This window comes from Panicum virgatum, chromosome 6N (genome assembly GCF_016808335.1).
Source record: "Panicum virgatum strain AP13 chromosome 6N, P.virgatum_v5, whole genome shotgun sequence".
Taxonomy (NCBI): Eukaryota; Viridiplantae; Streptophyta; class Magnoliopsida; order Poales; family Poaceae; genus Panicum; species Panicum virgatum.
In genome coordinates, this window is record NC_053150.1 from 51064272 (window position 1) to 51091683 (window position 27412).

The 27412-nt window shown below is 42.4% G+C and overlaps 3 protein-coding genes across 3 annotated transcripts; 1 reads left to right on the forward strand and 2 right to left on the reverse strand.

The window, feature by feature from the left end:
• The first annotated feature begins 798 nt into the window (after window positions 1-798).
• Window positions 799-4115, forward strand: LOC120678300 (receptor-like protein EIX2). Its single transcript, XM_039959429.1, has 2 exons — window positions 799-865; window positions 995-4115. The coding sequence occupies exons 1-2, from the start codon at window positions 799-801 to the stop codon at window positions 3793-3795; spliced, it is 2868 nt and encodes a 955-aa protein (XP_039815363.1). The 3' UTR covers window positions 3796-4115.
• A 5161-nt stretch (window positions 4116-9276) lies between these two features.
• Window positions 9277-11626, reverse strand: LOC120680031 (transcription factor RF2a-like). Its single transcript, XM_039961678.1, has 4 exons — window positions 10971-11626; window positions 10298-10430; window positions 9921-10005; window positions 9277-9769 (listed from the first exon to the last, which is right to left on the reverse strand). Exons 1-4 carry the CDS (start codon window positions 11537-11539, stop codon window positions 9456-9458), a joined length of 1101 nt encoding a protein of 366 aa, XP_039817612.1. The 5' UTR covers window positions 11540-11626; the 3' UTR covers window positions 9277-9455.
• A 1450-nt stretch (window positions 11627-13076) lies between these two features.
• Window positions 13077-21483, reverse strand: LOC120680005. The gene is made up of 7 exons (XM_039961657.1): window positions 21256-21483; window positions 20974-21176; window positions 20384-20825; window positions 19944-20303; window positions 19681-19859; window positions 16313-19582; window positions 13077-15859 (listed from the first exon to the last, which is right to left on the reverse strand). The coding sequence occupies exons 1-7, from the start codon at window positions 21455-21457 to the stop codon at window positions 13277-13279; spliced, it is 7239 nt and encodes a 2412-aa protein (XP_039817591.1). The 5' UTR covers window positions 21458-21483; the 3' UTR covers window positions 13077-13276.
• Between the last annotated feature and the right edge of the window lie 5929 nt (window positions 21484-27412).

Below are 27412 nucleotides of genomic sequence, written 5' to 3' on the forward strand. Positions count from 1 at the left end.
ATTTTTTTTAATATAAAAAAGAAAAGAACGCCCGACTGGAAGGGTGGCTTGATTGGGCCACCTTGAGGAAGTGTGGATGCCGCTCGGATCGAGGTCGGAGAGGAGGGGAAGACGAACGCTGTGCTCGCGATCAGAGACTAGCTTCGCGTGTCGATGCAGTTGCAAAGCTCAAGACTGAAGAAAACTGCAAGGACTCCCTACTCTGAGCTCGGACGAGTGCCTTGATGCGTCATCAGAACGACTGAATGAGCGTTACTCTGCAGTTTCCCACGATTCATTCATTCAACTACCAGTAGTCCTAAAGGAAATCCAGTCGGCAGTTTCTGAATTTTGTTCAGCTATGCTGAACGTCCATCCATCAATTAAGCAGAGTGCTGGGAGCTACTGGAGCTAGTGACATGATACGGATCGCCTTGCTCATTTTCCGTGATAGCCCTATCACGCGTGGGTAGTGTTCCACTCCCACCGCTGAGTGTGGCCAGCTTATAGAGATGCAAATCATGGCCGTGAAACTTCGTTGGTACGATTAAAAAGGCAGGTAAAATCGAACTAGAAAAAAAAACGCAGATCAGATGTCTACTTCTAAACGTACGGTAAGTTAACAACTGTCATGTTTAACAATCACATCATCATCCATCAACTTTACTCGGTTTCAAGTAGAGCTAGACTTCAAGTTTTGTAGAGATTCAGTTATAAGATACATGCATGCAAAATGAAATAGAAATGTAACCATATGTTTTATTTCTGAAGGTACCTCCAGAAAAGGACAGCATCTACTTTTCAACATGGAATGATTAAATGGGGGTCTGCAGTTCCCTTCCGCCCTTGGAAAAGGACAAGGCGGTCCAAACTACAATCAATACGCGTAAAAGAAAGCTTCAAAATCAAACTAGAAGTCTACGGTTCATGGAAACTGGGAGCAAAGAGCCGAAGACTAGAGGCCCAAGTCTTCAGCTGCACTGACTCCATTTTCCATAAGAAATACGAGCATGAGACTGCGAAGAACTAGCTCCCCTATTCTACTCAAATTTTCCCCGACAAGCACTGACCCTTTGGTGCCTGATTGTCAACACCAGGGAGACAGTGGCGTGCACTGCAGCAGAGAGGGGTGCTTTGGTTGCCTTCAACGCCAGCATCAACAATCCTTATGGAAAGTTGAGTTCATGGCGAGGCGAAAACTGTTGCAACTGGAGCGGTGTTAGGTGCAGCAAGAAGACCAGCCGTGTCATCCAGCTCGACCTTGGCAAATTCGCTCTCCAAGGTGACATCAGTCCATCTTTGGCTGCTCTGACAAATTTGGTGTACCTCAACCTCAGCCAAAATGACTTTGGCGGGGTGAGCATCCCAGAATTCATAGGCTCCTTCAAGATGTTGAGGTATCTTGATCTTTCGGGTGCCCATTTTGGTGGCCCAGTCCCTCCTCAGCTTGGTAATTTATCAAGGCTCCAACATCTTGACCTATCCGATTCTTATTATATGATAACTGTCGACAACTTCCATTGGGTTTCAAAACTCACTTCCCTGAGATATCTTGACCTCAGTTGGTCATATCTTGCTGCCTCCTTGGATTGGCTGCAGGCTGTGAATGTGCTTCCTTTTCTGCAAGTGCTTTGCTTGAATGATGCAAGTCTTCCTGCCACCAACCTCAATAGTTTTTCTCAGGTCAACTTCACCACCCTTAAAATAATTGATCTCAGGAGTAACACTAATCTGAATTCTTCCTTGCCAAGTTGGATTTGGAATCTATCTTCCCTTTCAGAGTTGGATCTATCTAGCTGTGGGCTTTCAGGTGTGATTCCCGATGAGCTTGGAAAGCTGACATCACTTAAGTTTGTCGGACTAAAGGACAACAAGTTGGAAGGATCGATACCAAGATCAGTAAGTGGTTTGTGCAATTTAGTACACGTTGATTTGTCCGGAAACCTTTTATCAGGAGATATCACAGTTATAGCGAAGGCTCTGTTACACTGCATGAAGCGGTTGCTAATCCTTGACCTTGCTGATAACAAGTTAAAAGGAAATCTATCAGGTTGGCTTGAGCAAATGGCTAGCTTAAGAGTTCTTGATCTGAGTAAGAACTCACTATCTGGAGATGTACCAGCCAGCATGGGCAATCTATCGAACCTGACACACTTGGATATTTCCTCTAATTCATTTGGAGGCACATTATCGGAACAGCACTTTGTCAAATTATCAGGATTGGATACTTTAGTTTTGTCATCAAATTCCTTGAAGATTGTCATGAAGCCCAGCTGGGTGCCACCCTTTCAGCTGAGAGAGGTAGGAATGCATACTTGCTTGGTTGGGCCACAATTTCCAACGTGGCTGCAATCTCAAACTAGAATCGAGAAGATTGATGTAGGCAGTGCAGGCATTAGTGGTATGTTACCTGACTGGATCTGGACCTTGTCTTCATCGCTTACAAGCTTAAATGTGTCAACAAACAACATAACTGGGAAGTTGCCAGCAAGTTTGGAGCAATTGAAAATGCTGACAATTCTGAACATGAGGAATAATCAACTTGAGGGAAGAATTCCTGATTTGCCGACTGGTGTTCGAATGTTGGATTTATCCCACAACTACTTGTCTGGATCATTGCCACAGAGCTTTGGGGGCAATGAATTGTATTACCTGCTGCTTTCAAACAATTATCTTAGCGGAGTAATCCCAACAGATTTATGCAACATGCTATCCATGGAAGTTATTGATCTCTCCAGTAACAATCTTTCGGGGGAGCTTCCAGATTGTTGGCATAAGAATTCGAACCTGTATATCATAGAATTTTCAAGCAATAAATTATGGGGAGAAATACCATCGACCATGGGTTCTCTAAATTCTCTCATCTCATTGCACCTCGGCAAGAATAACTTATCTGGGACTTTGCCCACCTCATTACAATCATGTAATGGGCTGGTATTGCTTGATCTTGGAGAGAATAATCTGTCAGGAAACATACCAAAATGGATTGGTAACGGTCTACAAACTCTGCAGTTTCTGAATTTAAGGTCCAACGAATTTTCTGGTGAAATACCTGAAGTACTGTCAAACCTTCATGCTCTGCAATATTTGGACTTAAGTAACAACAAACTATCTGGCCCTGTACCACATTTTCTGGGAAATTTAACATCCATGTGCATGGATAATCCAGAGGGGGACACAACTCCTTTTATTAAATTCAAGATTTATGGTATTGGGGGCGCTTACTTTTCAGTGTACACAGATACTTTTAGCAAATTTGACCGTGTGAAGAGCATTGATCTCTCAGCAAACCAATTTACTGGTGAGGTTCCCAGTGAACTAGGACTCCTGTCTGCATTACATAGCTTGAATATGTCAAGAAATTGCATTGGAGGAAGTATTCCTGACGAACTGGGAAGTATGATCAGATTAGAATCACTTGATCTCTCATGGAACAATCTATCAGGTCCAATTCCTCAAGGCCTCGTGTCATTGAGTTTTCTGAGCATCCTGAACTTATCCTACAACGATCTCTCAGGAGAAATACCTTTAGGAAATCAATTTGCGACTTTTGGAGGAGATTCGTACTTGGGAAATGTAAATCTTTGTGGATATCCGCTAGTGTCAAGAATTTGTTTACCAAATAGCATCAAGCGTCAGCACCATAAACATCATCAACATTCTGAGATGGTGACATATCTATGTACCTTGCTGGGTTTTGCATCTGGATTGTCCTTTGTTGTCGTCATCCTCGTATCTAGGGCAGCAGCAAGGAAGGCCTTATTTCAATTCACCGACAGCATGCTCAACAAGTTGCACGCTGCAGCCTGCAGTTGAGATGAAGCTCCATATCAACAGTGGCTTGCAGTCTTAGCAGGAGGAGACCTGTCCATGCCAGCAGAAAGTCAGAACTCCACCTGCTACCACTTGGAAGGACCTCCTGCTCCTGGTTAGAGGAACTTTCATAGCATAAAAAGTTTGGATTAGGCATATATACTAATATAGTTAAATAATTGGCCCATGCATGTTCTGAAATGTTACCATTTTTCTTTGGATATGAACTTGAAATATCAGTTAAAAGAGTAAGACCACGAGTCCACGACCCATTTGACTTGTATATTACGAATTTACGTAATCACAATACAATTCAGATGCTAGAGTGCTTGCCTGCAACAGTAAATATGATGATGTGGTGTGTTACAGTCCAGGGGAGGTCCACACCATCCGCAAATCTTTTTTTTTTTTTTGAGGGGTGGGTGTTGAGTCTAAATAAGCGGCTGAGATTCGATCTCGCGAAGATGGAAGATGGCCTGGAGGGTTTATGGGCCAACAGCCGGCCCAATCAGCTCAGCCCACTCGTGTGGTTTTTTTATTTTTTATTTTTTATTTTCGTTTTTTACAAAAATATATATTTCTGTAAATTTTCAAATCGAAAGTATATTTTTTATTTTCGTTTTTTAAAAAATATATATTTCTGTAAAAGGGCATATATTTCTGTAAATTTTCAAATCAAAAATATATTTTTTATAAAAAACAAAAATGAAAAATAAAAAAATAAAAAAACCGCCCCACTCGTTGCGTCGCCGAGGCCTAGTGCTCCAAAACTGGGACGTCTGGCCCCGCTACCACCGGTGCTCCTCGTCGTCGGGATCCTTCTCCTCCATCGCCGACCGGACAGGCCACGGCACCGTTGCCTGGACCTGGATGGAGTAGCTGGAGCTGAGAGGTCCGCGCGTCAGTCGTCGCTCTGCCGTCCTCCGGTACTTCCTTCTCATTTCGTCTTCAACCTCACCGGCGTCGGCGTCTTCAGTTTCAAAGGCGCAGCAGTACGGCCTCAACACCGGCGGGACCTTCATACATGTTGACACTTTCCTTTACAAGCTCTATTTCCGGGAATTAATCGACGAAACACAAACTACTGCCAGGAATCCCTTCTGATAATACCATTCTCCTGATGTGATTTACAATAGCATAATGGCCGATGGTGAATCAAGTTCTGAATTTCTCGAACCTTTCAAAAAGTTCTGAATTTCTCTGCACGCCGATGAACATTCATCCATCACCTAAGCAAAGATTTCCATGCTCATTTGAACAAAAGAGCATGAATTAACTCTGACGAGAAATTGTTCTTCATACCCAACGGCATCATACAGCTCACCAGGCTCACTTTACTCGTACCATTTTGGCAGTCACAGACTGTCTGATCAAAATGTCAATCAAGTATAAGCTGCAGAACCTGCACACCTAGGGATGGTATTCTCTTTACAATCCAACTTACTGTTAATATTTTTAGCTCAAAATTGAATAAGATTAGAGTCCGGTCCTTTTAGAACCCGACCCTAAAATTATCTAGACTAGGCGTATAGCCCACGCATTTGCGCGGCTAGTATTGAAAATTCAAAAATTTGCATGTCGTTGTATTCTTACTTAAAGATTATACTATTTTTTACCATATATCACCCTGTTCATTATCATAAATTATATCTTATTATTAGTTATTAAAACAATTCATATATGATCTACCTATAATAACAATTTAATTTGTTGAGCTTTAATAATATTATGCATATAATTATTCTTATTTTTGTTTTATTTTGATTGATTGCTGTTAGCTTTAGTTTTTATTAAAAGTATATATTTGTAACTGATACATAGCTAAATGATATTTTATATTTAATTTTCATAATGGTATTGGTGGGTGATTTTTAATTAGCCACAGGAGTATTTTAGGCTAATTTTTTCGTAATGGCAGTGGTAGGTAATTTTAATTTTTTTTTTCTCCGATTAACGTGGGAATTTTTAGACCTTGAGAGCGAACGTGGAGGCTTCGTTTGTTGGCCAAATAATAAGATAACTAGCAAGGTGGCCCGCGCAAATAGCGCGGGTAGCTAGCTATTTTTTTAACATTTATACTTTTTTTACTTTAAATTAATTTTTTCCAAAGATTTTTTATTTTGTTGTCATTCTTTTATTCAAATAGCACAAACCAAGGTATCACATTTTTCATGATATTTGTGGTGGATGATGAACTCTTAGTAAAAATTTTATATAGAAATTTATGTTCTGTGCTTATTGAACGTATTGTATTTTTGGTCTTGTATTGTGAATTCATGCTAGAGAGTTTTAGATATGACATAAACTATTTTTAAGGTTAGAAGATATGGCCTATGGATACCTTAGTGGTTCTGTGTAGTCAGCAAGTGAATGTAGTCCGGACTCACTCAACCAAATTATTATGTCTAGCTAGGCTAGTTATATTTGACTTCTCTGTTCAATCTTATTTTGGCGGATGCATTATTCATATGCCTTGTAGCCATGCCTTGTAAGCCACAGCAGCGTTGCATCTTCAACTTTTTGCGTAGGTGATATGGCATCAAGAAATAAACCTTGATGAGGGATGCGTTTGCCATAGCTAGAGGTGGCATCCGTGGTGTCATTATTCATATGCCTTTTAGCCATGCCTTGTAAGCCATAGCAGCGTTGCATCTTCAACTTTTTGTGTAGGTGATATGGCATCAAGAAATAAACCTTGCTGAGGGATGCGTTTGCCATAGCTAGAGGTGGCATCCGTGGTGCCTCTTCTAGTGATGGCCAACGACATGGGCGACGACATCATAGAAGTTGAAGCCGTCCTTAGCTCCTTTTGATACCATGTGATCCTCGTTTCCTATCAATTTTTCCTTTTGTTTTCATACTAATGAAGAGTTCCTTCTATTCTATTCATCATGAATTTTAATTTCATACAGAAACCGAGTCAGTGAAATCCATATACGACTGCAACAAATTTCATCTTTTTCACATTTTCCATTTTTATATATTCTTATAATACATTTATCAGTTATATGCTTAAAAACAATATATATTTTCCCTTTGTTTTCAGTGATTTGACTTGAGTATTTTTTAAGTCGAGCCGATAATATACCGGACTAATTTGGGGTCTAAACTTCGCACATAGTTCTGTCCTATGGGTAACTTTCAGACTGAGCTTGAGCTTTCCACTATTTCTTGGTTGATTAATAATTAACTTATGATGTTGGCCATGCTCTCGTGATGCTGAACTTCTCAAGCCTGGTTTTCTCTGACTAATCCTGACCATACAAAGGTATGGGGGGAGCAAGACCCAATGAACTTAGCAGGGCCTAAAATGCTTAGGTTTACTATTAATGTAATATTTTCTTGTCCCTCAACATTAACATGGTGGCTTGATCTTTTTATGTTAAAATTTATACAGTAAGTTGCTAGATCTGAATATCGAGATTTTGTATTTGTTTATCTATTGACTAATTATATTCTACACATATTTTTTATCTAATTAATTTGCTTGGAAATACAACTTTTCACTATTTTTCTTTCCAATATTGTTATTTAATACATCTATTTGATTTGGATTTTTTATTTTTTACTATTTGCTTCTAAATTTATTTAGAATACTACTATATTTCCTTTTATTGTAATTAATTTTTAATTTAGCTATTGACTGGTCATACTCAAGATGAATTCTTAGGATTAATCTAGATAATTAGAGCATCATACAAAATCAATGATGTAAGTTATTTCTTTCTCGAGTAGCATGGTAGCTTCAAGTCATATTTCAAAAATCAATTTACCTATTGACAAATTTTATTGCATAAGATCTATACATAAGTAATTCCCTATCCTATATTGTTGGAAATCTAATACCAATTTATAATATTTTAATTAAAAATTTAGTTATTTATTAATTGTATTTTTCATAGACTCTATATTCAGCTATGTTTCTTTCCAAATTGTATACAAATAAACTACTATTTTTTATTTTCTTAATTCTTAATTTATCTATTTATTATCCTTATTAGTCATGAGCTCTTAGCACAACTTCATATTTCCTTATTCTTCTAAAAAACCTTTAAATTTTTGTTTATTAATATTTTTTATATGAGCTCTTTAGTCAACTAATAAGTTTATTAATTTAATTTCTAAATTTATTCATGACTCTTTTAGTTACTGTAGACTATTATTATAGTAAAGTCCACCGATGTGTATTATTTTCTTTTTGAGATTAATGTTTTAATCTCTTGTCGCTCTTGACTAAGGTTGAGCGTGCACTTTATAAGAGAGACAAAGTTTACTTTTTTATCCATTGATTAAATAGATTATTGGTACCCACAGATACGTAGAGCTCGGTTAATGCATTCCTTTTGACTATTCGCATGACCTATTTGGAGTTTGGATTATAGATTTACGTTTGGCGTAAGATTAGAAAAAAAAGAAACTTAGTAATTGGGTACAGTATGCAAAAGAGTGTTGATTTGCGAGTGTGTGTGTATGATGATGAATGTGCTTGTGTAGATTAATTACCGCCTACTCAAATTAGCTAATGAAGGGGCTTGGTTGTTGTTATCAATTGCCCCGCAGTTACCACCTTGTGATTACTACTGATGATGTGGTATTATCGTTACCGTACCTTTGACAAATCAATCAGTCATTGTTCCTGAGGTGGTAGGTAGGTAAGTGCGCATGTGTCCTGTTGGTGCTAGCTAGCTTGCTTTGCAGCCGCACGCAAGTTGTTGGCTTTTGATCTCTGTTGTGAGTCCTATGGATTTATTAGGAGGTCGTCGATGCAGTGATCTATCATCTATGTTGTCGGCATCTAATACTATTAATTTGTTTCGTTTTCATATTAATAACATGGCAATTTTTACTTCTCTTTTGTCAAATGTGGACTCTTTAGTGTACCCTGGACCGTTAGAACTTTTTTATAATTAATCTGGACTATTAATTTGTTTCGTTTTCATATTAATAACATGGCAATTTTTACTTCTCTTTTGTCAAACGTGGACTCTTTAGTGTACCCTAGACCGTTAGAACTTTTTTCTAATTAATCTGGCAATTTCATACTTCTTTTGTCGGACGTTTTCCTATTATCATATAACATGGCAATTTTTACTTCTTTTATCAAACATGGACTCTCCAAGCTACCCTAGACCGTTAGGTCTTTTTCTAATTAACCTAGCAATTTATTACTTCTTTTGTCAGATGTGGACTCTCTAGGTTAACCTAGACTGTTAGATCTTCATAAAATCCGACGGTCCGAATCCTTCTTTTTTTTAGATTAATGTGAGAATTTCTAGCATCTCTCGACGAATGTGGTGGCTTCTTCTAACACTCAAATATTTATATAATAGATAGACTAGGGTCTAGACTAAAAATTAAGACCCTTTACCACGCCTATGCACACCCCGAGAAAAAAAAACACAAACTGCACAAACATGTAACAATTTTTCTTTAACTATTCAGTATAACCAAGACATAACATCCTCGGAAAGCAAGACAGGCGAACTTGATATCTGAGCGTACAACCTCCTTAAACTATATCACTTTTTTCTTTACCGGAACATATACCACCACCATTCATCACATATCTATACTTGGGTAACACCCAAAACCAAATCATCCCGTCCTGACATATAGCCACAATTTCGAAGATCACACCACCCTCCATCTCCATCACTGACGAATCAGCTGCTGCTGCTCTCCGACCATGCGTCACCCCACTGCCACTGGTTGGGAGCAGGCGCTGGCCCTTTCATGTTCAGGTTGAGCGCAGCCTGCTGCAGCTGCTGGGTTTGCAGAGGGTGCAATGGCTGGTTGGGATGCTGTTGCTGCATCGCCAAGGAGGGCGGCATTGCTTGGTTAGGGTGAAACACCTGCTGGCTCAAGGCAAATGGGTGCGGTGATGTGCCGAGGTTCATCGCCCCTCCGCCGCTGGTGCCCATCTGGCCTGTCGCCATCTTCAGCCGCTGGAGCTCTGATTTCAGGGCCTCATTGAGAGCTGGGGCAGCATTCAAGAGAAGCCGGAAATTGTGTGAGTTTTTCGATTGTTTTGTCACCAGAGCATAAATTGCAACATTGCTCCACTTGTAGCAAAATGAACAGGATAACAAATTTAGAAGAAACAGGTGTTAGTATGATGGAAGCTTTACCATCTTGTAAGTGGACTTGTTGCTCTGTGTTCTGCAGACGGATCTTCAGTTCACTGTTCTCAGCTGTGAGCCCAGCTGTGTCTCTCTGTATCAGTATAATGGAGGGAATAATGGTTAGCTATATCCTATATGGAGTGAACATCAATAGAAAATCAACATGGTAACCGAAGATACAAAGCAAAAACCTTAACTGCCCACAGCAAAAAAAAAAAAACTAAATGTTGCATCAGATTCAGACCCAGCAAATTACTGTTGGTTTCTACTGCTGATAGTCTAGAACATCCTGAATGGCGATCCTAAATAATATCATAATAATATAGAACAGTAATTAACAATTCAAAATTGCATGATCACCATAAGAACGCAAGAGTCCACACCTGTAACAATGCCAGTTGAGTTGCCAGTGCTGTGGCTTCTCTCTGCATGAATTGCACCTTCCGCTCAAGTTCAGAAATATAACGCATCTTTCTTTCTTTTGATCTTGCTGCTGACTGTCTATTATTTATAATCCTATCATATGATTCACCAGGTAACAGTCAGAGTAGGTAATTAAGTACTTCTGGAACAAAAGAACTAACTGTGCTTCATATTTCAGGCCCAAAAAGAAAATGTTTATTTCGCAAGCTATTCTGGTCCTATCCCATTATCCTTACAGCTTCATTTCTTATTGGGCACCAGTTTTATCAAGAAAAAACAACACACAAGGATATCATTTTAAATAAGTTAAATTACATTGATTAAATTTTGGTTGGCGGAAATGAACTCTGAATGATATCTCAATAAGAGAAAATCCACTTGATGAGTTTGTAAAAAATTCCCCATATCCACTCCATGTGTTTCATGCCATCAATTTTGCATCAGTTACAGAATCATCATGCAACAACTCAAACCAGAACAAGAATCGCTGCCCAAAAAGTAGAAAATCCATCTACTTAAACGAATTAATGACAAAATAGCATTCGATTGTGCAACACATTCAGATGAACGAAAGATAATCTAACAGATGAAATTACATAAAGAACAAACAAAAGAAACCCACAAAAATAATACCTTTTTGCCTTCTTGGGGTCGATGAGCGCGAGTTCGGCGAGCTTTGCGGCGGACATTGCCTTCTTCGCCTCTGCCGGCGACACGCCCTCCATCGCCGATGTCCCAAACAGATTCTCCGTGTCGATGGAGCTCGAGGCGTCCATCGAATGCCTCTGATGATGCTTCGGCCTGAGCCCTGCCCCAGGCGCGGAAGACGTCTGCGTCGCCTCTCCCCCAACCGCCGCCATGGCGCACGATGACTCCGACTCCGATGCCCCGCACCGCGAATTCAGCTTCTCGACGTCGAGGAACATGGAGAAGAGCTCCTCCTCGTTCTCGTCCGACAGCGCGAGCCCGTCGCCGGCGCCGGGGGCGCCGAGGTCCAGGTCTTCGGGGAGGCCGATGATGTCCGAGAGCGCGCGCCGGTGGCCGGGCTTGCGCATGGGGGAGTCCGGCATGCGGCTGATGTCGCACTCCGTGTGAGGAGCCGGCGAAGCCGCCACCGCGTCGCACGAGGATTGCATCGCCGGAACGTTGCCGGCGCAGCCTCCTCCTCCTCCTCCTGGGATCGGTGTCTTGTCCATGTCCATTTGCGATTGGTACCAAGAATCTGCTCGAAGGAGGCGTCTTGACGCAAATATTTTTCTAAGTTACGCTGCGAATGATGGAGAGAATGTAAGAACAGAAATTCACGAGAAAGGAGAAAAAATGATGTAAAAATGTATAGTTATTAAATTAAAGCACAGGAAGAATAGCATTAGATCTGAATTTGCTTATGAAAAATTGGAATCATTCAAAGAAAAACCTATGACCTGCGATATCAGTGTTCAAGCGAAGAGAGAAGAGAAGGAAACGAGAAACGATGTATAGATTGGAGCAAGGAGGATCGTCTAAGACTCGAGAGATTTATATAGGATATTTTTGGGTAATGGAAATTTGATGAGGATGTGGATCACGTGAGCAAATGAAACAAGATAACATATTTTTCCAAAAAAAAAAGATGGAGCAGGGTATAAAACACAATTATTATCTGTTATTGTAGAAATACATTTACTCCCAAGTCGCAAATATGTTCACCATTTTATTTGGAAGGTGCTTTTGATTACCTAAAGAACTGTTTTTCCAATTTTGTTTTTTTTATGGCAGTCATGAGCTATGCTTATAGGAGGACAAGATGTTTTGCTGCGTACAAATAACTTTTATGCAACATTGTGTGTCTCTGAGCACTCATTAAACCCACATTGTACATAGTCCTGTTTTCCTGTGTTGTACATAGACTATGGCAAGTGATGGGTGTATATAAAACAATAAAGAATTAAAGGATTCTTTTGGTCCACACGGTTGTGATAACATGGTGGTTTATGAAGATAATAGAAACATTAACTACGGTTCACGTAATATTTCTCTTAGAAGTAAATGATAAAAAATAATCAATCTTTTCCAAAAGTGTGAAACAATAATTTTGTGTAGTATTTGAGTTTTTTTCCTCTTGATATTTATATATTTATTTGATATGAAATCAATGGAGCCTCTTGTATTGTAGTTATGCCCAAATCAAAACTTTATTATTCCAATTATGAATTCACAACACGATATGAACCCTTGATCATGCATGCTAATGTTAATCTTGGATCATATATGATCCCACTACGTTACTCCAAGATCTCTATATACTTAAGAAGTGCAAATTCGCCAATGGTTCTTCCCTTCTTGCATGTGTGAATTCCTTCTTTACATAGAAGAAAGAAGATTATTGCTACTTTGCCTTCTCAAAAAAATTGTGTGCTGTAAGTGCAACTTATGATCGAATGATTCTAATCACTTGCATCCAAAACTGGCTGATGCATCAGAAGGAGATTTATGTGTTTATTATTAGGTGAAATCTGAATGCTGAGAGGGTGAGCTGCTGGCAATTTAGTACTTCACTTCTATTTGATGTTTGATCTGGACATGTTTGCTAATAGATGATACGATTATCCAAATAGAATTTGTTCAATGTTCATTGAACTGTAATCTGCCACAAACACTACAGTGTATGTGTAGACTGTAATTTGTCGATGATATATGGACGTAGCGTGCTGCGTGCATTCGAAAAAGAGCCATGCATGTTCATTGAAGTTTTCCAGATATAAGCAGGCTTGAAAAAAAACTCGGAGTACACTTTGTAGCTTACATCCGATTATTTGTGGCCACTTATTGATCATATCATCACTAGTATATACGATCCTACGTGTACAAGTACCAGAGACAGAGTAGTAATAGAACCCCACGAGAAAGAGAAACGCTAGTTTCACCGATGCCCGTGGCCTTCCTCAATCGCTGCCCTTCTACATCCTGTTCCTCACGATCTCCTCCTTCATGGCCAGACCCAGGGCGCCGAGGCAGCCGCCGTCGTCGACCCTGACGTCCGGCATCGCCACGGCGCGGCTGCCCACGAAGCCGTCCTCGCCGACGTGCACCGTGCCGAACTTCACCTCCCCACCCTCGCCCTCGTAGACGTGGCCGAACAGCAGCGCGTCCCGCCCCACGCTCGCGCCGCGCTCCAGACGTACCATCTCCGGGTTCAGCAGCACGCCCATGGAGTCCACGTACACACCGTCGGCCGCCGCCACGGACGCGCCCATGGCCCGCATCCACGCCGCGAACAGCACGGACCCGGGCGTCAGCTCCGCGAAGTACTCCGCCGTGGCCGTGCGCACGGCCTGCCAGACCGTGTCCAGGAACACGGCCAGCGCCCAGATGTGCACCGTGTCGCCGTCGGCCCTGCAGCCGACCAGGGCCCACTTCGCCACAGCGCAGGTGGCCATCGCGGCGACGCCAGACGTCACCCAGAAGATGGGCAGGGACCAGTACAGAGGCGTGCCGGTGGCCGTGGACACGGCGAGGAGGCCACGGAGGGGCAGGAAGATGACCAGGCCCATGGCGAAGTACGGCACGAGCGTCTGCAGCAGTGGCTGGCACAGCGTGGCCCAGAGCGCCTGGTACCATGTCCTCGCCAGCGTCACCTTGGTGGTGGCATGGCGGACGTTCGAGCTCGAGCGCGTCGCCGCCATGACCGGGCAGCCTGACAGGTCGATCTTGGTGTCTGACTGGTCCAGGAACGCCCGCCACGACGCCGGCAGCGGCTCGCCGTTCCGCAGGCGTTGGCAGATCTCGTAGACCAGCGAGCGCCCGTGGTCGATGGACGCGCTCTGCGTGCACGACGTCGCCGGGATCACGTCCACCTCCGGGCATCGCAGGAACGGGTTGAACTCGAGCTTCTCCGTCTCCTCCGTCGGGACATTGCTGCTGAGGCTTACCTCCCCGACCTCAATGTACGGGAACTCGGCCTCATCCCACGGCCGTGTGCAGTCGAGGGCGGCGTCGCGGGCGGCGCTGTCGGCTGGGACATCCCTGAGCTGCAGCTGGAAGACGTAGCGCACGCCCTCAGGGGCCTCCACCTTGCGCCGGAAGTCGTCGGCGAGGAAGAGCAGCGGGCGCGTGTCGTCGGCGTCCCTCGGGATGGCGCCAGTCTCCGGCGGTAGGATGCCCCGTGGCACCACTTGGCCGGAGTCCTCCGACACGTCTTTGTCCACCGGGCGAAGCTTGAACTTGGCATACATCTCCTTGCCGTCCTCGAACCGCAGCAGCCGGCAGATGTTGGAGTAGTAGTGCAGCACGGTGTACGAGTCGGTGTTCCGCAGGGAGCCCCAGACGGCGTCGCGGATGTGCGGCGCCTGCTTCACCTGCTCCTCCCTCGCCGGCAGGCCGCAGACGAGCCAGGTGGCGAAGTCCGCGATGGTGCGCGCGTAGAACGCCTTGCCGCTCTTCAGGGTAAGGTCAAGAAGAGGCACCTCGCCGTCGTCCGATAGGATCCGCACTGCCGCACCACGGGCGTCAAGCCTGGCGTCGTCGTCCGCGCTGAGGCTGTTACTGTGCCGGATGATCACCGGGAAAGACTTGCCGGCGTCAAATATCTTGTGCTTGGGCAGGGAAGGGATGTCTTGGTACATCCTCAGGACGCCCCGCCCGCTGACGCCAATGCGGTGGAAGTATCTTGACTTGACGTTCATGGTGGTGATGGCCAGGTTTGCCGCAAGGTTCCCAACAATCTTCTTGTACAACGGGTCCATCTCTTCAATCCGCTCATCTTCTGCGATCAAGGTGTTCTTCACCAAGGTTAGAGACTGTGCGCCGACATAGACGCCGCCTTGCTGGAGAACCGAACCCTGTGGTGCCACAGAGAGTGCTCCCAGGATGACATTCTCTTGGAGGGCTGAGCCAGGGAGGAGCAAGCTGCCACTGCCAACCACAGTGTTGTCCTGGACCTTTATCTCCGCACTGGTAAACCCTTTTGAGTAGAACCCTGGAACAATATTGCAGAAATCACCTAGATGGACCCCATCACCGACGCTGATCAGCTCAGGATTTGCCACTGGATTGATGGCTCGGATAGAGCAATGCCTGCCAATCTTTGCTCCGAGAAGCCTCAAGTACATGCAGAAGGCTTCTGTTCCGGATAGCATCTTTGCAAATCTGAGGTGCGCGGCGATGATTATGCGCCGCTGGATCAAACTTGCAATATCCTTCTTCTTGGACCCTGACCTTGTAGCAAGAGCTTTGTTGGTGATACTGGTGAGAAGACTGAGGATGATCCCATAACTCAAGTAGGCGAAGGCGAGGAAGAAAGCAGATGACACTGGGCTCATGGTCGTCTCGCGGACAATCACAGCATAAGCAGCAATGACAGCTGGTAACCAGTGGAAGGCACCAGCAATACATGCAAAGGAGAAGTGCTGAAGTGAAGTCGCGGTGCCAGAGAAGTGACTATACGACATGAAGACGGTTGCACTTGACAGAGCACCCAGGAAGCCTACTGCATAGATGCTAAAAAGGTGCTCAAATACCATGTCTGCTATCCTTGCTTCTTCCTGCAATAGATGGTAAAAAAAAGATGACAAAAATCATTCTTCAGTTGTACAGACACAGATATGAGGAAAAAATGGCTCTGAAAATGGCAGAGCATGTTTTGCAGATGCAGATGAGAATTTCCAATATTATCAGGTATCGAGCTAGAAAACAGAGAAAAAAATATTTCGTTTGTGCACAACATTACACCTTTACATTGTCTTTAATTACTAGGCCTTCGTTATAAAATTTCTGTCCCTTGCTATGTCTCAAAAATAGTACCTCTAGTTGTTGTACTGGAGAGTAGGCAATGCAAGAGGTGAGGAAAGTTTCACAAGATCTATATACGTAGGTGTATTTATGTAGCTAACTTCAATGCCTAGAAATAACCAACTAAAATTCTACTTGTGTTATGCCTTAATATCTTAGGTATTAGCACAAGTACTTAGTGTATATATTCAACTATTTCTAGTTACCTTCATGTATGCAGAAGCTTTGCTAGCCAGACAAGTCGATTTCCCTTGTTCGGTCTTTTGCAACGGTGGAACCACAACACCATTGGGCACAATGGTGCCCTTCTGGAGGACAGCATAAGGGCTGATTGATGCCTTCTGGCCAATCTTGACATGCCTAAAACTCAGCACTTCATTACGGACTTCATGGCCCAGAATTAGAACACCTTCTGCAATCACGGCACCATCTGCAACTGCTAGCAAGGATGGGTCAGTGATATCTATTGTGTCAATGACAACAGATGACCCAATCCGAGCTCCTTGCATCTTGAACCAGTAATTCAAGAAGATTGTACCCTTTAGATGTACAGCTAGCATCTTAGCTGCTAATGATTGCGCCTTGCTTAGTGCCCACCATTTCACAAAGTCAACTGACCATATTGAAACATCAGGGGTTAGAACATAATTTGGCTGAAGGAATGACTTCCCCAAGATAGCCAGGGATAATGAGGTGAACAAGGCGTAACATATCCAAGCAATGGGTGCCAGGACCAAAGAACTAAGATAGCTCAGCAGTGGTAATTTCACCAGACTGACCGAAGATAGCATGCCCATGTACATTGAACTTGCGAGATATGCTGGGAGTAACAGGATAAAACATACATAGGTAAGAGCCAGGAGCTGGAGGGTCCCAGTAGCAAACACACTGAGATCTGAACTGCTGGTATCTATAATCGCTAGATTCTCATCCTCAGCGGAGCAAGATTCATCAGGGTCCAACTGTGGTTGTGACTTGTGTACCAAATTCTCCAAGAAGGTAGCAAGCTCATCAATACAGCTTGCTGTAAAAATGTCAATGGCTCCAACAGGAATACCGAGAAAATCTGAGAGTTTCTGGGCTGCTCGGACCACTGTGATTGAATCAAAACCATAAGAAGGTAGACTGTCAGTTGGCGAAATTTTGTCCTTTGGAATGCCTGTTTGATCTGATACTATCTGTTTCAAAAATTCAATAATCTCCTTCGACTTCTTCACTTTGCCTCTGGGCTGAGGTGCCAGCTGTGGTTGTGACTTATGCACCAGATTCTCCAAGAACTTAGCGAGCTCTGAAATGCAGCTTGCGGTAAAGATGTCAATTGCTCCAACAGGTGTATCAAGAAAATCTGAGAGCTTCTGTGCTGCTCGGACCACTGCAATCGAGTCAAAGCCATAAGAAGGTAAGCTGTCAGTTGGGGAAATTTTCTCCTTTGGAATGCCTGTTTGATCTGATACTAACTGTGTTAAAAACTCAATAATCTGCATGGAGTTTTTCACTTTGCTTCTGATCTGAGGGCGAAAGGTGGGATCAATGGTATGCTTCAAGGAGGGCCTCCTAATTTCCATTCCAGTTCCTGTAGTGAGAGACCGAAAAAGAGACTTCTTCTTAGATATATGGTTACTATTTGCCAAGCTAAGAGTATTATCAACAAACTGTTTCATGCATTCGAATCTCCGTATTTTCCCAGATGTTGTCTTGGATATGGTTCTAGGTTTGATAAGCTTGACAGATGCAATAGTTACACCATGCTCCTCCGCTACACGTGTTTTGATGTTATCTACAATCTCTTCAGAGACTGCTTTACCCTCCCTAACCTCAGCGATCACGACAAGTCCAACCTGGTCAGAAGAATCAGGAATTGAGATGCCTTTCTGGGTTAAAACTTCCTCAGGAACACCAACAACAGCACAACAGCCTGGTCGAAGAACATCGGAAGAACCTTCCACTGTCTTCTCTACATCTGCAGAATAAATATTTCTACCAGCAACAATGATAAGATCTTTGATCCTACCTGTAATAAAAAGTTTACCAGCGATGATCCGTCCTAAATCACCAGTTCTTGTGAAATTTTTGTTAGGATAATTCTTAAGCTGATTGCAAAAAGTTTTCTGGCTTATTTCCTTATTGTTCCAATAACCAACTCCAGAACTAGGACTACTGATCCATATCTCACCCTCAGCACCATCCTCCTGATGCTCTGTCAAAGAGTCTACATCAACAATTTTGATGACAATATCTGTATCATCTGGATCAACATACCCACAACAAACTCTTCCTTGCCAATCTATGAAAACGGGCTTGCATTCACCAAAGGCACAGCTAACAAAGACACAGTTCTCAGCAAGGCCGTACCCAGGAGCAAGTACACCTTCAGAAAAGCCGAAAGGTTGAGTCAACTCAATGAACCTTTTGACAGTCTTTTGCCTTACTGGCTCTGCTGCAATCATGATGAAGATCAATGAAGAAAGGTCATAAATTTTATTCTTCTCAGCCTCAAGCCGTCTTATCACCAGTTCAAATGCAAAGTTTGGACCTGCACTATGTGTTCCACGGTAGTCATTTATTGTTTTCAGCCACAATAGGGGGTTTCTGATAAATGTCATTGGTGAAAATAGAATTGAAGTTCCTCCACTTACAAGAGCAGTGAAAAGACCCCCTATTAGACCCATGTCATGGTACTGTGGAAGCCAACTGATGAGGACAGTTTTTGAGGTACTTCTATATCGCTTCTTCGTCATCTTCACATTGTGGATTAGTCCACCATGTGTTATCATCACACCCTTGGCATCACCGGTGGAACCCGAAGTGAATTGTAGAAAGCACAATTCACTTGGCTGGGGCTTGGTAATCATAGATTCAGCACTTTCTGAGTTGTAGCTGTCTGGACTTCGCCGATAGTTCTTTATCCATGAGTCGGTGTGAATCCATGGGAGGTCAGGCCACTGAGCTGAGCATTTCTGAGCACTCTTTGCTAGAGTGACAATATTCTTGACATAACCTGCACGTACAGCAGCATGGTATGAAGAGGTGGATAGAATTGCCACAGCATTGCACGCCTTAGAGATATTATCAACTTTCAGAAGTGCTTGCCCACCCATTTGCATCGGGTCAGGGGGCAAAACTGGGACTGGTATAACTCCTGCTCTGATGCATCCGAAGAATGCATCAACAAACTCCAAACCAGGTAGATGAATAAGGAGAACTCTGTCACCAGGCTTGATAATAGGTTTCGTGCTTGTCAATAGTTTATATGCAATGCGAGACGCATTATCATGAAGCTCTTGGTAGGTTCTACGATTCATGATCTTCCCTTCTTCATTGATCCAAGTGTAGATAACCTTCTTTGCAGTGACTTTATGAGTTCCCCAGTATTGCAAATATCCATCCAGGGATGGAAGATCAGGGAATTCAACCCCTTCAAGCTCACCAATGTCTCTAGGAGGTGAAGGATTTCTTGTGGACAGAGGAAACAATCTCTGCATAAACAAGTACTGACAAACTTAAGCACAACTGCTTTTGGCACTAGAAATTCAAAAATTACTTGAAGTATATCAGGACAGTATGTCTAACTCACCTTAACATAAGGAACCGGGGGTAGCTCACTGTCAATGGCAAAGTGTTTACAAACAGCCGAAATGGAGTATAATGCATTTCTTTCAGTTAGCTCAAATGCCAGCAGACCTCCAACATAGTAAGTGTTCTGAAAGCCTTGCAACTGAGACTCCACCCTCTCGTAGAAGCCATTTTTCATGTCTGCAATGCAGGAAATCATTGCCGTTGGAATGCAGGAAAATTAAATTATTTGGTAATCAGAGGCAACACACTGTCGACCTATACCTTCACTGCTGACATGAGGGAAATACTTGAATCGCCGCTGTAAAAGCACACTTTGCACAGTTCCCCCCATAGAAGTCACGACATCAGTTACACATTTAGCCACATACGAGCCCTTGATGTCTGCTGAATTCCCATAAGACCAGAACAAGAAAATATTTGTGTCAGCAAAGAATCTTTGCATTGCCACTGGATGCCCTATTGTTGTTGGATCCTCCATGTATTCTCCAAAGTAGTAAAAGCCCTTTGGCATGTGCTCAAATCCTTCAATCTTAACAACAGTAGTATAGTAGTCAATTGTCTGTACCTTACTGAATAGTTCTCTTTCAAGATCATTCAATTCTACCACCTCATTTTCTCCATCTGAACACGAAGGCATACAAATTCAGATATTTCGAATACTAGCTCCAATCAAAGGCAAGGTGAATTTAAATCATGCTTACCGGTCAGACTCAAAGATCGATATGTTTTACCATTCTTGAAAGCAATAGAACCTGACAATATGATTTTGTCAAACTCCCTAACTTCTATGTCATTATTGTTGTTCTTGATATGTACACTTGCACTGCGACTGTCACGCTTGACTCTCAGAACCTCCGTGCCACGAAGAACTTCAAATGGTAATGACTGACTAAGTTTCTCCCATAAGCTCATGTAACCGTGCTTGAAACGCCGGATCTTGCCAGCCATAGAGGTTCTAGTAAACTCCTGTATGAAAGCATAGGGCATGTCTTGAACAAAACCATAGCCAGAAGCAGTGTAACCGTATGCTACAGATTTTGGCACTGAACTCAATCCATGTTGCTTCAAGAACTCAAGAGTTGGATCTGATGCCAATCCACTGACAGCATGAATTCCCACTCGCCCTGACCTATTTGCCTCATCCTATAAGAATTACCAAAGAACATACATCTCAGCAAAAGAACAGCTACCCAACAGTGGGGTAGACTAAGCAAATAGTATTTTTGGCATTGACAATCGTATTCCTTTTGACCCAGTTATAACTAGTAGAACTTATTCTGGAACAACTTACCTGTAATTTTAGCGTTAGAGATACCATGGACACATAGTCCTCAGCCACTTCAAGATCTCTAATGTTTCCTGTTTTGCTGTCGATCAGAGCAAGCTTGTGCGAATCCATCTCTTCAAATTCAGAACCTAGTTCCTTTGCCAGGTGAGTTATAACAGGGGCACTGTTTGCTGCTATAACTTGTCCTCCCAAATCATATGTCCTTCCTGAATACCAATGCCATTGATGAGTGAATACTCGGACAACAAGACAATTGAAAGAGAGTGCAATAATTAAGTTCCTCACCTTCGATGTCGATGGACTCGCACATCCCTGAAACATTCTGGCATTTCTCAAACACAGTTACATTGTGATAACCTAGCTTAGCTAGTGCATATGCTGCTGATAAGCCACTTGGCCCTGCTCCAACTATGCCAATTCTTGTGTCTACTGGTAAACTTGGATGCAACTTGCTGAATTTATTATCAATTGATTTTCCTGGATCCATTTTTGACCTATTGTGGTCCTTGATAAATCACCTGTGGAATTTATTTAGAAAAACAACGCAACATTAGCACCTTTTGACATTCATTTATGGGATATCCACTTATGAACAGATAAACTTTGGACAAACTGACTTGCATTCCTCTTAACAAATTATTACTTCAAAACTATAGGATATGTCAGATCCCATTGTGATTAACATATCAAGTAGCCAATAGGATATTGTTAATTTGTTTCCTCATGTGAAATGTCCATCCTATGATAGTAGGTAGAAACATTGCTGCCTGAAACAGCAGCTTGTTGACCAACATGCGATTGCCAAATAACTATTGTGAAGTGGTTGTGGTGTCACTTTAATATGAAATGATGATTAGCAAAAGTCAATGCAGGCATAAATAAATCATCAAACTGTACTGTCAAGAATAGCAGCAAGCATAATGTGCTAGCTCATATCAATATGATGCAATTAGGCTAAGATAACTGGCAAGGGCATTGCAAGGTGAATCAGCGCCGTAACAGAAGCTTGCTGTCAAATGGGATTCAAATTTGACAAGCGTACTTAATCAATATGTGTGGCCATACTGAATGAAACTAAGCACGGTTTTGTTCAGACTAAAAATTCCACGGTCATCTCTATGCAGACAACTGCACCAACAGCGGGGTTCTATTTGATTAAACAGTATCAGCAAATCAAGGGAAAAACAGATCGTTGCTAGCATGCCTCAGGTACCAGTAGCAGCCAAGAAGAGCACTGAGCAACCGCAACAAAAAAGCAGACCACCAAGGAAGAACATGAAGAACAGACAAGGGATAAGACATGACAAGTACTATACCTCCCCATATCACATTACTACATTTGCAACCCCAATCCGAGAAAAGCGAAGATATTATAAAATTGAACCCAAAATAAAATAACTAAAAGAACAAATGAAAAAGGCTAATCAGAATAGCCTATTTAATTACTAGTAGACACGTGGTGCCCACTTGCGAATCTGCGATCATATCACCAGGTGGAGCAGAGGATAATTCGGCCCTTAATCAGTAATAAGGGCCAAAAAAGTGCTTATCCATCACTGACCGAGGCATAATCAATCTACAGGAGTCACTAGGCTTCGAGCATTAGGCTAGTTGCTCTGATTACCAAATGCTACATCTTAGCATCCCGTAGGAACTAATGTCCTAATGACATGAACAACACCTAATTACTAGGGAGAATCGATGACTGACCCCGACGAAGATGGGGGCTGACAGGCCGCTGAGGGCCTCCCCGCCTGCGCGATGCAGACGGCGTGCGCCCTCGGTCACATCCCCATGTTTGAGCACAACGCGAACAAGCAAACACAATGGCTAGAGCAAATATAGCAGGTAGGGCGGAGCAGGGGTCGCCGCTCCTCGTCTCCGAGGCGGGAGCAGGCGAGACTGAAGAACAAGCCGTACCGTACCTCTCCTAGGGGCCGGGGGTGGGGTGGCGATGAAGGCGCGGCGGGTTGGCGCCAAATGGCAGCTCCCTTGTCGAAGGGCGCGCGTCGTCGTCGTCGTCCGGGTGCGTGGTGATGGTTGCATGGGCGGGGTGACCTCAGGGCGGGGTATTTAAGCCCGCGCAGATTCCCCCGCGGCGCCACGGGCGTCGCGACAAGCGGGGACGGCGGCGATGGCGACCCCGCGGCCGCGGAGTTACGGCCAAGGTGACGGGCGGGCATATTCGTGGTGAACTCGCTCCCGCCCCGCGGAATTTACCGGCGGCTGCGGGGTTGTGGCCTCCGCCGGCCGGCCGCCCGCAACGTAGCTTTCCGGCCGGGCAACGGGTGGGAGAAGGGAGGACGAAGGGGAGGAGTGGGGTGGGGGCCCGGACACGGTAATTTTTTGAATTTTTTCCCCCCAATTCGGTGGTAGAGTAGAATGGTAGATATCCAAAGAGGTCCAGTTCGTGGCCAAGTAAAAAACCGATCCAGTCCATTGATTATTTGGAAAGTACAGAGACCTGTTGGAAGTTTGAATATCGTTTTCTGATGTCGTTTTTGGAAAGTTCATGGATCCATTTTTAAACAACTTATGGGGTTCAATCGACCTTATTTGAAATTATTGCTGGTAGATGTAGATGACGTAGAAAGTTAGTTGCATGGCTGCCTTTGAAGGTTTTTCAAAAAAATGGCTGCCTTTGAAGGGACGGACACACACACTTGTATTACATTGGCTTACGGAGTGCATAGTGAAAAAGAAACATATGTGGCTCATCATGAGAGAAAAAAAAAACAAATATATAGTAGACCCTAGTGATGAAAAAAAACACTATTTTGGTTGGTCCAAATATATAGTCCACTCACTCGTCGTCAATACCTAAAATCTTAGCTTGCGCTGTTGGTCTCTGTAGTTATTTTAGGTCCTCATCATATCGATCGTACACCTCACAAGTAGTGTCCTTGTACTGCTCTTTTTTATGAAAAAAAATTCAAGAAGTTGTTACACAGGTGCCTACGTGACCGTGAGTATGAAATTAAATTTGCGCTTTTCTTCTAGATTCACATCAACTGCGCGCATTGTACTCATAAAACAACCTCTACTAGCTAGCTTAATGCAGTAGAAGATTAACTTTACGATTGCCACTTATTAGTTTATTACAAGAAACAAGAAGTCATGATTGGTGACCGGCCGGTACTAGATCCACGGTGGATGTCCCCAAAGAAGACCGATCGAGTCGAGCATACAAAAAGGTAGGCAAACGAGGCCTCACTGACGACGAAACTAATAAGATGATGCTTTTGCAAACGGATAATACAAACTAAAAAAAAAGGAAAGGAAACAAAAGCGACCTCGTGAACATCGGAAGCGAAGTACTGCTGTATGCTGTACGCCTGTACGTGTTGAAACCGAAGCACCAGCAGCAGCAGCAAGAATATCCAAGTGCAAAGGTGTTTTTGGCTTCGACCGTTCGCCGCACGCTACTGAACACGTTATAGTTTTATCTGCGGTGAATCGCTAGGAGAAACTGCGAACAAGCGGCAGCATTTTTCTTTTATGCAGCTAGCAACGAGGCTGATGCATTCTAGTATGTTTGGTATTTTTTAGGCCAGTCTTAGTAATTTCGTAGCGTAGTTATTTAGACTGAGAATCAGTTAACAGTACTAGATGAGTTTTATGGTGATGAAATTTTTCTCACATCACATGCATGAAACTTCATCATTCTCTCTTTATATTATTTTGTTAATATTTAATACCATAAAACCTTCTATAAAACCTCCATTGAAACTGACCTTTACTAGGCAAGCAGTTGGCAACCAAAACTTCTTTGTCCGACGTTGTCGTTTTTTTTAAGAAAACACCAGGACCACTGACTATATTATTTAAGAGAGAAAGTAAGCAAGATCATACAAAGTTTGATTACATAATAAAACTTGAAAACTTGAAGAACTCGAACAGAACAAAGGTACTTTTTTCTTCAATGACTTTATTAAGGCGTTTGCACTACTGCACGGCAGCCTAAATTGACCTCCACCCCGTGGGCAGTGGCACATACAAATGATTTTGAAACTTAAATAAAATGTAGTTCGTAAATCATACATCAAATTCAAATTTCAATTGCACAATTGTATCTCTTTCGATGAGGTCTTCAAAACAAGACCTTTTTGAATATGTTTCGATAATATTTTCAAAAACACATAAATTGCTTTATGTACAATGAAAAAATACCAAAATAAATTAGTTAAAATGCTCAACTGATTTGCTAAAATTGCCTATTATTGATCCATGCAATTAACGTTCACCTACCTAACAAAGTTGTTTACCCTTATCCACTAATGACACCAAACAATTTAGCTTCACAATATTAACAACAATATCCACTTAACTGAACTTAGACATGCGAAGCAATATTTTGTAAATCCATAAGCAATATTCGCAAACATCATAAGCAAATTAGAATACACGAAAAAATACTTTCTTTCAGAAAATATATCATTAAAACATAGTGGTGTGAGATCTTGTTTTGAAGTTTTTATTGAAACAAACATAACTTTGCAATCGGATTTTGATTTCGATGCTCGATCTTGAAACTATAATATTTTTATCTTCGAAATTATATATATACATGCATGCACTTTTTCTTTCTCTCATTATCTCTCACATACATGCACATATTCAATCTCGGGACGTGGCCTCACAGGTCACAGCCGGGATTTACGGCCGGCTCTAAATTAGTTGTGCCTCTTCTTTTGTTGAGAAATAGAACCATCTGATTTGATTCGTTCCCAATAGCCATGAGATGATCATCTTAGGGTGATCCTTTTGTCAACGGATGCTCCTATTACACGTAGTCTCTGAAGGATGAGAACCCACTATGTAGCATCTACATCGATAATTCAAGCATTGTATACGTCATTAGTCCGATTCTTTGTAGGAACTACCCGTAATAACGAGCTTGCAAAATGGATCTGTTTATCATAAAGAGATTCGTTGTTCCTGACCCTGCTTCACCTTAATTGTTATTTGAACAAAAAGATCACAATAAACTTTTGGTAAAAGTTTTGTCTTGGTCGGAGTGGGGATAGCATTTCTCTTCTGCATGTCTATGGAGTTTTGCAAAACCCAAACACCTCAGAGATAGATATAGAGGTAGGAATTTGTCGAACGAACCACACTCCTTCGTAGACGTCAGGAGTCCATTGATGAAAAGGGGCTGGGGAAAGCTTGAACCCAAGTCCTACAGTGATGAATATAAGCGCAATTGAAATTCCTGGGGAGTTATACATTTGTGTATTGATAAGACCATTCACAATTTCTTGAAGCTCGATCTCCCCCCCAGATGAACCATATAGCCAAGAGAAACCATGAACCAGAATAGAAGAGCTTGCCCCACCCATGAGTAAATATTTCATAGTAGCCTCATTAGACCGTAGATCTCTCTTGGTATATCCAGACAATAGGTAGGAACATAAACTGAAACATTCTGGAGCTACAAAGATAGTTATTAAATCGTTAGCACCACATAAAAACATTCCCCCTAGAGTAGCTGTTAATACGAATAACAGAAACTCTGTTATAGCCATTTCTGTACATTCAATGTACTCTACGGATAGAGGAATACATAAAGTTGAACATAATAAAATAAGAAATTGAAAGATTTCGTTGAAATTGTTCGTTTGGAAATTTCCCGAAAAGCTAATTATAGGTTCTTCTCTCCATCGGAACAATAGGGCCGTTATGCTTATTACTAAACTTGTTGAAGAGATGAAATAGAACCAAGGTCTATCTTTTTGATCAGAGGTTAAATCGATCATCAGAAGAAGAATTAGGCCAAAAATTAGGATACATTCTGGGAAAATGAAACTTCCATGGAAGAGAAGCAAATGAAACGCTTTCATAAAAATTCTCGTAGAATCGAGAATGAAGTTTTCATTCTGTATATGCCAGATCATGAATTAGTAACTGCAGCCAATCTCCGAATGTTTCGATACACTATTATTATGGGGCTGTACACGCGGTAGAAAAATTACGCCAATCCGTTGAGATATGGTATGCTACAAGTGAATATTTGAAACAAGAAATGAATTCGAATTTTCGAATAACGGATCCTTCTAATCCAGTCTATCTAATGTCTTTTTCAGGAGCCAGAGGAAATGCATCTCAGGTACACCAATTAGTAGGTATGAGAGGGTTAATGGCGGATCCTCAAGGACAAATGATTGATTTACCTATTCAAAGCAATTTACGCGAGGGACTTTCTTTGACAGAATATATAATTTCCTGCTACGGAGCCCGAAAAGGGGTTGTAGATACTGCTGTACGAACAGCGGATGCTGGCTATCTTACACGTAGACTTGTTGAAGTAGTTCAACATATTATTGTGCGTAGAAGAGATTGTGGTACTATCCGAGGTATTTCTGTGAGTCCTCAAAATGGGATGACGGAAAAACTTTTTGTCCAAACACTAATTGGTCGTGTATTAGCAGACGATATATATATT

Bases quoted from the DNA above. Each gene is read 5' to 3' on its own strand.
- LOC120678300 (XM_039959429.1), top strand. From the start codon at position 799: ATGGGGGTCTGCAGTTCCCTTCCGCCCTTGGAAAAGGACAAGGCGGTC. The intron at 866-994 runs GTAAAAGAAAGC...TACGAGCATGAG, and splicing joins CCAAACTACAATCAATACGC to ACTGCGAAGAACTAGCTCCC.
- LOC120680005 (XM_039961657.1), bottom strand. From the start codon at position 21,457: ATGGATCCAGGAAAATCAATTGATAATAAATTCAGCAAGTTGCATCCA. The intron at 21,177-21,255 runs GTGAGGAACTTA...ATTGGTATTCAG, and splicing joins CGAGTCCATCGACATCGAAG to GAAGGACATATGATTTGGGA. The intron at 19,583-19,680 runs GTGAGTTAGACA...TTGTTTATGCAG, and splicing joins CCCCGGTTCCTTATGTTAAG to AGATTGTTTCCTCTGTCCAC.
- LOC120680031 (XM_039961678.1), bottom strand. From the start codon at position 11,539: ATGGACATGGACAAGACACCGATCCCAGGAGGAGGAGGAGGAGGCTGC. The intron at 10,431-10,970 runs GTATTATTTTTG...ATCATATGATAG, and splicing joins GACCCCAAGAAGGCAAAAAG to GATTATAAATAATAGACAGT. The intron at 10,006-10,297 runs GTGTGGACTCTT...ATACTGATACAG, and splicing joins CTCAACTGGCATTGTTACAG to AGAGACACAGCTGGGCTCAC.